This window comes from Myotis brandtii, unplaced genomic scaffold, assembly GCF_000412655.1.
Source record: "Myotis brandtii unplaced genomic scaffold, ASM41265v1 scaffold36, whole genome shotgun sequence".
Taxonomy (NCBI): domain Eukaryota; kingdom Metazoa; phylum Chordata; class Mammalia; order Chiroptera; family Vespertilionidae; genus Myotis; species Myotis brandtii.
This window is the reverse complement of record NW_005363836.1, coordinates 556,259-568,475: the sequence shown is the minus strand read 5'-3', so window position 1 is coordinate 568,475 and position 12,217 is coordinate 556,259. Positions and strand designations below refer to the sequence as shown.

General features: G+C 40.8%; 1 protein-coding gene across 3 annotated transcripts in view; it reads left to right on the top strand.

Annotated features, from left to right (window-relative positions):
* Window positions 1-12,217, top strand: part of LRRC40 (leucine rich repeat containing 40) — a 57,506-nt gene that overhangs the window by 36,543 nt on the left and 8,746 nt on the right. For all 3 annotated transcript variants that reach the window (XM_005871902.2, XM_005871901.2, XM_014544334.1), the window contains exons 12-13: window positions 5,084-5,194; window positions 7,369-7,446. In XM_005871902.2, the coding sequence (XP_005871964.1) occupies window positions 5,084-5,194; window positions 7,369-7,446 (189 nt within the window). The remainder of the gene's footprint in view (window positions 1-5,083; window positions 5,195-7,368; window positions 7,447-12,217) is intronic.

The following is a 12,217-nucleotide window of genomic DNA, read 5'->3' as shown; positions in this document are numbered from 1 at the left end:
GACCCTGCCTTGAGTGTGACAGGGGGCGGTGCCCCAACCCCCCAATCGGCCCTACCCTGAGCATGAGTGAGGGTGGCATCGAAACCTCCCGATCCGCCCTGCTCTGTGCATGACAGGGGGCAGCGCCCCAACTCCCCAATCGGCCCTGCTCTGAGCCTGACCAGGGGCTGCACTTAGGGAATGGGCCTGCCCTCTGCCACCCAGGAGCAGGCCTAAGCCAGCAGGTCGTTATCTCCCGAGGGGTCCCAGACTGCGAGAGGGCACAGGCCGGGCTGGGGGACCCCCTCTCCCCCCCCCCCCGAGTGCACAAATTTTTGTGCACTGGGCCTCTAGTATATATATAAAAAGCCAGCGACCCTAACGACTGGTCACTATGACACGAAGCCCACTGTGACCAGCGAACTGGCCCGATCAGGTACATATATCTCCTTTTTCCCCATTGACCCAAGAGCTCTGTATGCTGAGGCTGATCCCTGGCCAGCATTGCAGCTTTACTCTGCTCAAACCTGCTCTTTTCCCATTCTTCCCAGTTACTGTTCTCAAAAGTATCCTTTAATAAGTACTGCCCACTACTGGACTCTCCCACCCTGATCAAGGGTGGGGCTGGCTGGCCAAATGCTCCACCCCTTCACCCCCACCAGCCCCACCCCTGATAGGCCCACCCCACCCCAATAGGGGCTGGGGCTGGCTGCCCAACCTCCTGCAGCCCCTCCCCCTGGCCGGCCTCATTCCTGATCACACTCCCCACTCCAATAGGGGGCGGGGCTGCACTGGGCCTCTAGTACTTAAATGAAAAGTTAAAAAGCTGAAGCAGGAGTTCATGAAAGAAATCTTTTTCTTATAAAATTGCTTTAAATCAATCTGTAAATACCTGTGCTGGGGAGAAATGGAACGTAGTCTCCTGGAAATTTTAGAGGATGCCTTGTTTCAACAATCAGGAAATACCAGAAAATCATACAGATTTTATCTTTAGTCCTAAGTTTACTCAAAGGGGCTATCACCGTCATGAAAGGCCCCCCACCCCAACTGGGGGTGGGACCAGCCAGCCAACCATCCACGGCCCCTCCCCCCAGCCGGCCAGCCCTGATCAGGGTGGGCTGGCCGGCCAACCTTCCGCCATCTCCTCCTCCCAACAGGCCCAGCCCCGATCCGCCCCCATTGAGGCCGGACCAGCTGGACCCACCCGTGCACGAATTCGTGCACTGGGCCTCTAGTTAACTATATACCCAAAGAAAGGTGATAGATAACTTTGCAATTAAGACAACAGTATGGGAGGCAGGATTGGGCAGTGTTAAAGAATTGGGACAATATAGTTGATTGTTTATATCTATATCCCAGATCTACCAGCTGTGTGGCTTTGGACAAGTTAACTAGCTGCTCTTACTAGTGGTTTTCTCACCTGTGAAGTAGAGATAATAATTTATTATTACCTACTAGAGGCCTGGTACATGGATTTGTGCACTGGTGGGTCCCTCAGCCTGGCCTGCGGGGATCAAAAAACTGGCTCTCCGACATCTCCTGAGGGGTCCCGGATTTCAAGAGGGCACAGGCCAGGCCGAGGGACCCCACTGGTGCATGATCGGGGCCGGGGAGGGACTGTGGAGGGTTCCAGGGCATGTCCGGCCTGTCTCGCCCAGTCCTGATGGGCCAGACCTCAGCAACAAGCTAACCTATCGGTCAGAGCATCTGCCCCCTGGTGGTCAGTGCGTATAATAGCAACTGGTCGAATGGTCAGACACTTAGCATATTAGGCTTTTATATATATAGATGTTAATAGCTATTTATAAGAATCAAATGGCATAATCCACATAAAGCATTTAACCAGTGCCTAGCATTTGGTAAGTACTTAAGTACTTTTTAAAAAAGAAGAAAAAGTGATATATTTGGAAAATAGAATGAGTTTCATCTGATTGCAAAAAAAATTTTTTTTCGATCTTTAAAATTTTTAAAAAGTCCAACAAACTATAACTTTACAGAGCATAGTTTGGGAATGTAGATCTTGAAAGATGATAACTAAGAGTTTCCACTGAAAAGGGAGATTTAGTTCATTTTCTCATTCTCTCTTTAAGGGCTCAGAAGATATTTGATAGAGTAGTTGAGCATTGATATTTGCTGTCAGATAGGATAAGATTGTCTTGGGGATCCTGGTTCATACAAGCTAATTGGGAAAAAAGATGAAAGGAGTTAAAAGACTTTACCTTATTGCTTACTTCCTTATTTTATCTCACAATCTGGTTATGCAAAACAATGTTATTCTGTTACCACAGTTATTTTATCATCATTTTCACTGTTGCTGTAGAGAGTTTCTGAACCACTTTCCCTCTTTCTTAATTTTTTATTCCACATGTTAGAGTTTTCACCATATTATTATCTGATTGTAAAAATAATATTTATTCATAAGATTTTATACTAAATGAAGGGAGAGATCGCTAATAGTCCCATCACTGATTTATTAACTAATGGCATATTTTATTTCAAGCTATTCCCCATTTATAATTATACTAGAGGCCCAATGCATGAAATTCATGAAAGGGACTCGGCTCCTGCCGCTGCGGTGGCTGCCTCGGCCCCCGCCTGCCATGGCGGCCGGGGGACTCTGTCTCGGCCCCTGCCCACTGTGGCGGCCACCTCTGCCTTGGCCCCCTCTGGAAGGACGTCCAGAAGGATGTCTGGTCTAATTAGCATATTATGCTTTTAGTATTATTAGCATATTATGCTTTTATTATTATAGGTTACAATTTGTATCTTGACTGGTTTATTTTTCCTACATAATTCACTATGTTTTAAACAGTACTTTAAAAATAGATCCAGCCCTAGCCGATTTGGCTCAATGGATAGAGCATTGGCTTGCAACTGAAAGGTCCCAGGTTCGATTCCAGTCAAGGTCTCATGCCCGTGTTGTGGGCTTGATCCCAAGTAGGGGTGGTGTAGGAGGAAGCTGATCAATGATTCTCTCTCATCATTGATGTTTCTGTCTCTCTCTCCCTTTCCCTTCCTCTCTGAAATCAATAAAAATACATTAAAAAAAATAAAATAAAATAAAAATAGATGCAGAGTCCTTGCTGTTTTGACTCAGTGGATAGAACCTTGCTCAGCCCGAGGACTGAAGGTGCGGGTTCAATTCCAGTCAAGGGCATGTACCTGGGTTTCAGTCTCGATCCCAACCTGGGTTGGGGCACATGCAGGAGGCAGCCAATCTATCAGTGTTTCTCTCTGTCTTTCCCCCTCCCTTCCACTTTCTTTAACACGTTAAGCGCCAATCTGGTTTTGTCTTCCTTTCCGTTTAGCCCACGATATCCGATTTCACCGATATGCTGGTGGCACCAGTTACTGACCGGTCCGGACAGAAAGTATAGTGTCAGTTACGGGTGCTTAACGTGTTAAAAGTCAATGGAAAAATATCCTTGGGTGAGGAAAAATATCCTTGGGTGAGGATTAACAACAACATAGATCCATAGACATGGAAATATGGAATGAACTGACAAATATCAGAGGGAAAGTGGCAAGTGGAAGGGGGCGGCATGAGGAGATTAACCAAAGAATTTATATGCATATATGCATAACCAATGGACAGAATATAGTGCGCTAGGCTTCGTGGTGGTGGGGGGTAGGTGTGGGGTTGAGGGGGTCATTGGGAGGGAAAAGGGGACATATACTTTCAACAATAAAGATTAAATATAGAAAAATTTATATATGATAAAGTTGATTATGGCAATAAATAAAAGAAAACATTTCTTTAGGCCAGATTTCTAGATGACTTACTAAATCAAAGAGTATGGCTATCTATACATATCCAAACTCATTGTATCTTTCATTGTATCTTCTTTAGCACAGTATTTGATATTCTTTTTTTCTTGCTAATATAGACAAAAATGATTTATAGTCAATACTTTAATTCATTTCTTGGCTAACCATATATAGCATTTCATGTTTTTATAGTTCAACTAGAGGCCTGGTGCACGGATTCATGCACCAGTGGGGTTCCTCGGCATGGCCTGCACCCTCTCGTAATCTGGGACCCCTCAGGGGATGTCGGAGAGCTGGTTCAGCCCAATCCCCACTGGCCAGGTTGAGGGACTCCACCGGTGCACCAATTCATGCACCAGGCCTCTAGTATGCATATAAGATCTTTGGTTAATCTCTTCCCCCCGCTTCCCTTCCCTCTGAGATTTATCAGTTTGTTCCATGTTTCCATGCCTGTGGTTTCTGCTCCTGCATTGAGTGTCTGCCCCCTGGTGGTCAGTGCGTGTCATAGCTATCAGCTAGGCGGACAGTCGCTTAGACTTTTATATATATAGATTAATAGCATTCTTTTAACACATTAAGTGCCAAGCCTGTTTTGTCTTCTTTTCTGTTTAGCCTGCAATATCTGATTTTACCGATATGCTGGTGGCACCAGTGACTGACCGGTCCAGACGGAAAATATACTGTCAGTCACTGGAGACTGACATGGCGCTTAACTAAGTATTAAACTACTAAGCTTGATTAGGCTTACTTAGAAATGTTCAGTTCTTCCTTTTTAAGTTTTTGAGTTAAGTTGCTTAGTAAGTGACACTTATCAAACCTAGGAATTAACTTAATTTTTCTTGTAGTCATGATTAAATGTAATGATAGGATAATAAATACTATACTATACTTTTAAAATGTGGACGTATAGTATTTTAAAAAACATTTTGAAGTAGCCAGATGGTGTTATATAATGCACTCTAAAAAGAAAACTACTATGTTATAGAATATATGCCTAACCATTTATTTCATGGATTCAAATCATTAACAAAATTGCCTAGATTTGACTTTTCTTTAATTGGTTCTTTTCTTTGTCCATAATTGGTTTAAATATAAAATAAAGGGGCTGTTAAACTTCATCATACATTTAAGGTTAAGTAGAAATTCTGGGACAGATAATATTAAGGCTGTTTTTAAAAACTACTTTTATCAGTTACACATCCAAGCTGATTAAAATTTTTATGAGGAAAGTAAAATTTACAGAAGATCTTAATTAGCAGAAATAATACAGGATTTTTATCCTCTATGGTCTTCTTATAGTTTGAGTGCTAACATTTAAAAATTATTTTTGTTTCAGGATTATAGAACTGAAGGAAATGGTTTCTGATGTCAATCTCAGTTTTAATAAGCTTTCCCTTATATCTTTGGAATTATGTATGCTTCAGAAATTGAGTTTTTTAGATCTCAGGTATGTATTGATACTGTTCTTCACTTTTTCCATTATAACTTGTCTTTGAGTTTTGCCTAACTTTTGCCCTGTCCCTCATATTTTCCTAAGTAAGTCTGGAAATTGGTCTTTAGTTTATTAATAATATTTTAGGATAACTCTAAAATATAGCATTTAGGAAATATTTTAATCAGATTTCTATCATTGTAGGCAATTTACAAGTTAGGTTATATGACAAAATTATTTTAGATATTGGAAAATATTAACGCATTTTTAGATTCTTGCTTATGCAAAATTACAAATAATGTGGAAAGTATTTGCTTCACATGGTTCCTTTTCTGAAAGTAAATAACATAAAACTGTCCATCCTGTACTGGCATACCAGCTAGCTGGCATGGCTTTCTCTCTCTCTCCCTTTCTCTCTCTTTTTAAATATATTTTTATTGATTTTATAGAGGAAGGGAAAGGGAGAGAGAGATAGAAACATCAATGATGAGAGAGAATCATTGATCAGCTGCTTCCTGCACGCCCCCTACTAGGGATCAAGCCCACAACCTGGGCATGTGCCCTTGACTGGAAGCGAACTGGGGACCGTTTAGTCCACAGGCTGACACTGTATCCACTGAACCAAACCAGCTGGGGCTAGCATGGCTTCTCTTAAAAAGAAACTATTTGGTTCCAAAATATTATATTACATAGACATGCCAGAAATAATGAAAAGGAACACTATGAGTGGCAACAAGAAGAAAAGAAACTACTTAAGGTTCTGCAGATGTAGTAGGAAGTTTAAATATGTTCAAAGTTGACGTGACAGGTTCAAAAGTATCACAGTTCTCTGAAGGTAATAATACATGTCTCTGTGTTAGATAATCATTTATTTGCATGGGCTTTAATACTATATGTCTACTACCTAGGTTTCCTACTGCTCATCTATTGTTACTAGGAGTGGTTTTTAGTTTAAGTCTAGCTCCTTTTGTTCTGCTCAAACAGTAGTTAAATAACAATAAGTTAAGTTATATCTTTTTTTTATTTATGGGATGAAAGCAAATCTACTCTGCTCCTACTAAATGTAGACTAGTTTCTATTTTTGGGTGGCAGCATTAGCAAAACAGTGTAAACCATATTTTAGTTTAGTATTAACAGAGTAAAGAGAGTGAATTTATGTCCACATTGCTGTTGTATTTATTTCTTTTTGTCCCATTCTTCAATGGTGTGTGTATGTGTGGCCTTTTTCTGTAACCATATCTGGAGGTTTCTAATTAAGTGAGTAAAATATGCTTTTATGTCTAATATCAGTAGGTATAAGACTTTCTAGGAAAAGGATAGAAATGAGCAGTAGGTTATTCAGTACACCTTAATAAAGACAATAACTGGAGAAAAGAACAGAGAAAAGAAAAAAAACAGGTTGAACTGTAACTATTACACTTGACTTCCGAATGTAAAGAAATAAGTTAGAGGAAATTATTCAATTGTAATATGTAGCCATCAGGTTGGATATAATTTTTTCACAGATATTTTCTATTGTTAGGTATATATAGCCTCTATAATCCTACCTTTTTGTTAACCTTCCTTCTAACATTGTTCCCAGGTCCTTCCAACAGTAAATGAGATTCAACATAAGATCTAAAAAAAGAAAATGCACTGTGCAAATTTAAATTCCAAACTTAGAGTAGAAATGGACTTGCATAATACCTATGTGGTAGAAAGTTCCAGATTTCTAAATATGTAGCATCTCTCTACTTTCCTGTCAAGTTTTTAATATAATATTTTAAAATTTTTTGAGTAGAATTTCATGTCTGTATGCAAGATATCTGTGTATTCACACCAATCAAATATCTGTAGTATCAAAGAATGTGGTATTTCAAAGCATGATGTAAAGGGCCCTGATCTGGAGAAGTATTGCTGAGCTCAGTTTGAAGGAGATAAGGAGTTAGTTAACAGTGTTAGTCCTATTAAATCAATTGTTAAAGAGTTGATTATATTATCAATGGGATGCATATTGGTAGTAGAATTTGGTAAAGTAATCAAATACTTGAGGTAGCCGACTGATTTATCATTCTGAGGACTCAGCCTTAAGCAGATCAGATCGAAGATTTATAAGCAGAGCTGTGTATTTTTTGTGTGTGATGAACACTAATTATAAATTGAAGCTGAACAAAATTATTTTGTAAATCATCTTTTTCTTTCTAACTTAGAAACAATTTTTTAAATTCCTTGCCTGAAGAAATGGAATCGTTGATAAGACTACAGACAATCAATCTTTCCTTTAATAGGTAAGAGAACAGACAAATCTGTGACTAACTATTATTCTATGGAAAATTTGTAGGTTTAATCAGAGACAACAACTAAAAGAGCAAACAAAAAAGGCCCTATATTTTTACTTAATTTAAATGTCCAGGTTTATTTTCACTTAGTTCTACTTAGAATTTAAAGTGTTGTTGCTTTCTTAGAATTTTCACCACTGACATGTAGTAGATTTCTTGTTCCTTTTAATCATTTTAATAATTATAATTGCTATAATGGAAGCATTGTGCACAGACAAAGGTGTTTCCTGAAATTACCTGAAGATAAAGGAGGTAGCATTGAAACTGAGACTTAGGAAAAACTGGTCGACATTTGCCAGATACACAGAGGTAAGGCACCCCAGGTAGAGCAAATAGCATGTACTAAGGCACACAGATATGAGAACATGCTGTGTTTGGGGCACTTCAAGAAGTTTAATATGGCTCTGACCATAAAGTATGGAGCTAGAGCAGTGGTTGGCAAACTGCGGCTCGCGAGCCACATGCGGCTCTTTGGCCCCTTGAGTGTGGCTCTTCCACAAAATATCGACTTCTGCACATGGGCCACGAAGTTTCAATCGAACTGTACATGCGCGCCCGCACATGGTATTTTGTGGAAGAGCCACACTCAAGGGGCCACAGAGCCACATGTGGCTCACCAGCTGCAGTTTGCCGACCACTGGGCTAGAGGAGTGGAGGTAACAACTGAAATTGGTTATGTAAACAGCATAAAAACCCCTCAAGAGCTTTTTATCCAAAATGAAACTTAGATTTTATTCTTTAAAAACTACAAAACTACCACTAATTATTAAGAACTAGAGGCCCGGTGCATGAATTCATGCACCAGTGGGGTCCCTTGGCCTGGCCTACGGGATCGGGCCAACACCGGCTCTCTGACATTCCCTGAGGGGTTCTGGATTGCGAGAGGGCTCAGGCCAGGCTGAGGGACCCCACTGGTACACGATCGGGGCCGAGGAGGGGTATGGGAGGTTGGCCAGCTGGGGAGGGACCGCGGGAGGGCTCCAGGCTGTGTCCGTCTTGACTTGCTCATTCCCGATCAGCCGGACCCCAGCAGCAAGCTAACCTACCAGTTGGAATGTCTGCCCCCTGGTTGTCAGTGCACATCATAGCAACTGGTCGACTGGTCTACTCTCTGCCCCCTGGTGGTCAGTACACATCATAGCGAGCAGTTGAGCGGCCTTAGCATATCATTAGCATATTACGCTTTGATTGGTTAAACGGATGACTGGATGACCGGACACTTAGCATATTAGGCTTTTATTATATAGGATAGTTAATACTTATTGGGAGCTTATTATGCGCTGACTCTGAACTAAATATTTTTACGTGTATTTCTCATTTAATTCTCACAAAAGGTGGACATAGTAGTTATTATCTCCATTTAAAAAATTGAGGATATATGGGAATATAGGGATCGTACCTCAACATAATAAAAGCCTTATATGAAAAACCTACAGCCAACATCATACTCAGTGGGCAAAAACTAAAGCCATTTCACCTAAGAACAGGAACGAGACAGGGATACCCCTCTCGCCACTCCTCTTTAACATAGTCCTGGAAGTATTAGCCATTGCAATTAGACAAGAAGAAGAAATAAAAGGCATCCAAATTGGAAAAGAGGAAGTAAAACTGTCCTTATTTGCAGACGACATGATATTATACATACAAAACCCTAGAGACTCCATCAAAAAACTACTAGACTTAATACATGAATTTGGCAATGTAGCAGGATACAAAATTAACGCCAAGAAATCTATGGCATTTTTATACACCAATAGTGAATTTACAGAAAGAGAGACTAAAAAAACAATCCCATTTACCAACACACCAAAAAAATTAAGATACTTAGGAATAAACTTAACTAAGGAGATAAAAGACCTGTACTCGGAAAACTACAGGACACTGAAAAAGGAGATAGAGGGAGACATAAACAGATGGAAGAACATACCATGTTCACGGATTGGTAGAATCAACAGCATTAAAATGTACATACTACCCAAAGCAATACATAGATTCAGTGCACTCCCCATTAAAATACCAATGGCATATTTCACAGACCTAGAACAAACTCTCCAAAAATTCATCTGGAATAAAAAAAGACCCCGAATAGCTGCAGCAATCCTGAGAAAGAACAAAGTAGGTGGGATCTCAATACCAGATATCAAGCTGTATTACAAAGCCACTGTTCCCAAAACTGCCTGGTACTGGCACAAGAACAGACATATAGATCAATGGAATAGAATAGAGACCCCAGAAATCAGCCCGAACCAATATGCTCAATTAATATTTGACAAAGGAGGCAAGAACATACAATGGAGCCAAGATAGTCTCTTCAATAAATGGTGTTGGGAAAATTGGACAGATACATGCAAAAAAATGAAACTAGACCACCAACTTACACCATACACAAAAATAAACTCAAAATGGATAAAGGACTTAAACATAAGACGGGAAACCATAAAAATATTAGAGGAATCCACAGGCAGCAAAATCTCAGACATATGCCGAAGCAATTTCTTCACTGATACAGCTCCTAGGGCAATGGAATCTAAAGAGAAAGTAAACAAATGGGACTACATCAAAATGAAAAGCATCTGCACAGCAAAAGAAACCATCAACAAAACAACAAGAAAGCCCCACTGCATGGGAGAACATATTTGCCAGTGTTATCACCGTTAAGGATTTAATCTCCAGCATTTACAGGGAACTCATACAATTTAACAAAAAGAAGATAACCCAATAAAAAAATGGGCAATGGATCTAAATAAATACTTTTTGAAAGAGGACATAAGGAAGGCCAAGAGACATATAAAAACATGCTCAAAGTCACTAATCATCCGATAGATGCAAATCAAAACGACAGTGCAGTACCATCTCACACCTGTCAGGGTGGCTATCATCAACAAATCAACAAATGACAAGTGCTGGTGAGGATGTGGAGAAAAAGGAACCCTCGTACACTGCTAGTGGCAATGCAGACTGGTACAGCCACTGTGGAGAACATATGGAATTTCCTCAAAAAACTAAAAATGGAACTCCCATTTGACCCAAAGATCCCACTTCTAGGAATATATCCCAAGAAACTAGAAACACCAAGCAGAAAGGATATATGCACCCCTATGTTCATAGCAGCACAATTCCCCATTGCGAAGATTTGGAACAGCCTAAGTGCCCATCAGCAGATGAGTGGATTAAAAAACGGTGGTACATCTACACAATGGAATACTACGCTGTGGTAAAAAAGAAGGAATTCTTACCATTTGCAACAGCATGGATGGAACTGGAGAGCATTATGCTAAGTGAAATAAGACAGTCAGAGAAAGATAAATATCACATGATCTCACTCATTTGTGGAATATAATGAACATAAACTGATGAACAAAAACAGATCCAGAGACAGAGAAGCATCAATCAGACTGTCAAACCTCAGAGGGAAGGTAGGGAGGGGAGGGATATGGGGGGAGAGATCAACCAAAGGACTTGTATGCATGCATATAAGCCTAACCAATGGACACAGACAACGGGGGTGAAGGCGTGAGTTGTGGGGTGGGGGGCAGTGTGGTGATAAGAACACATATGTAATACCTTAATTAATGAATAAATTTAAAAAATTGAGGATTAGGAGCTAACTCACCTAACAGTCACGTAGATAGTAAATTATAGAGCTGGCATATGAAACCAGGTGGTTTGACTTCAGAAGTTGGGCTCTTAACAATAATGTCATATTGCTTTCTATGGTGAAAGTTGATTTTGGTAACAATTTAATTTAAATATTAATAGCTAACATCTACTTATATAAAAACCATGGGTGGTGTTCATCATGTCCAGAAGAACTGCCGTGACCAAGTGGAAGGAGGTCAGTCCTGCAGGGGTTGTCTTGGCAATGGCTGTGCCCTCCCCCAAGCTGTTTCCTGGAGCTGTTTCCTGTAAGGGTGGAGTTTGAGGCAGGAACCCGCCCTCGGAGCCTGGAGGCAGATCTTTCTAAAGTGTGCCACGCGCTCGCACTGTCGGGTGAACCTGAGTCGGGGCGGCTGAAAGGCTTAGAAAAGACAGACAAGAGAATGAAAGCCGGGTCTTGGTGGGACGCTGCTTCTCTGAGAGACAGCGACCACGCCCACAGCCATGCCTTTATTTTATAGCAGATGCTATGAGGCAAAGTAAGGGCGTGACCAAGATGTTAACAACATTCTCCTGGGTTTCAATCCTACTCAACTACATGCACCTGAACTCCTACCAAGCCTACATCACTCAGGCACGTGGGGCCACGTGTTCGGACCATAGGTTCAAGCTTACAACTACAGCTGTTGGCTATAATTGTGCTGGGAGGGCCCTGCCCTCCAAGCTGGGACTTGCACGTGGCAATGAGAGGACTGTGCCCTCTCATCAGTCCAAAGCTTGAACCTGTCCAAAACACTCTAGCGGCTCCCCACAATAAGGTTTAAATTCTGTATCTTTGTTACTAATGTTGTGGCCCCACCCCATAACAAAGAAACAATTTCTGGAGGATGAGGCCCAGGAATCAGGATTTTAAAAAGATTCCCAGGTGATTCTAATGTGCAGCCAAGGTTGAGAACCACTGCTATAGATAATATTAAAAATATATCTAAACGTGCAATTCTTTGTCCAAAAAATGAGCATGTTCAAAAATTAAATGAAGAATATTTGGATATACTCAATGGAGATTTTCACACATATTTGAGTGATGATTCCATTGATTCCACAGATGATGCTGAAAAGGAAA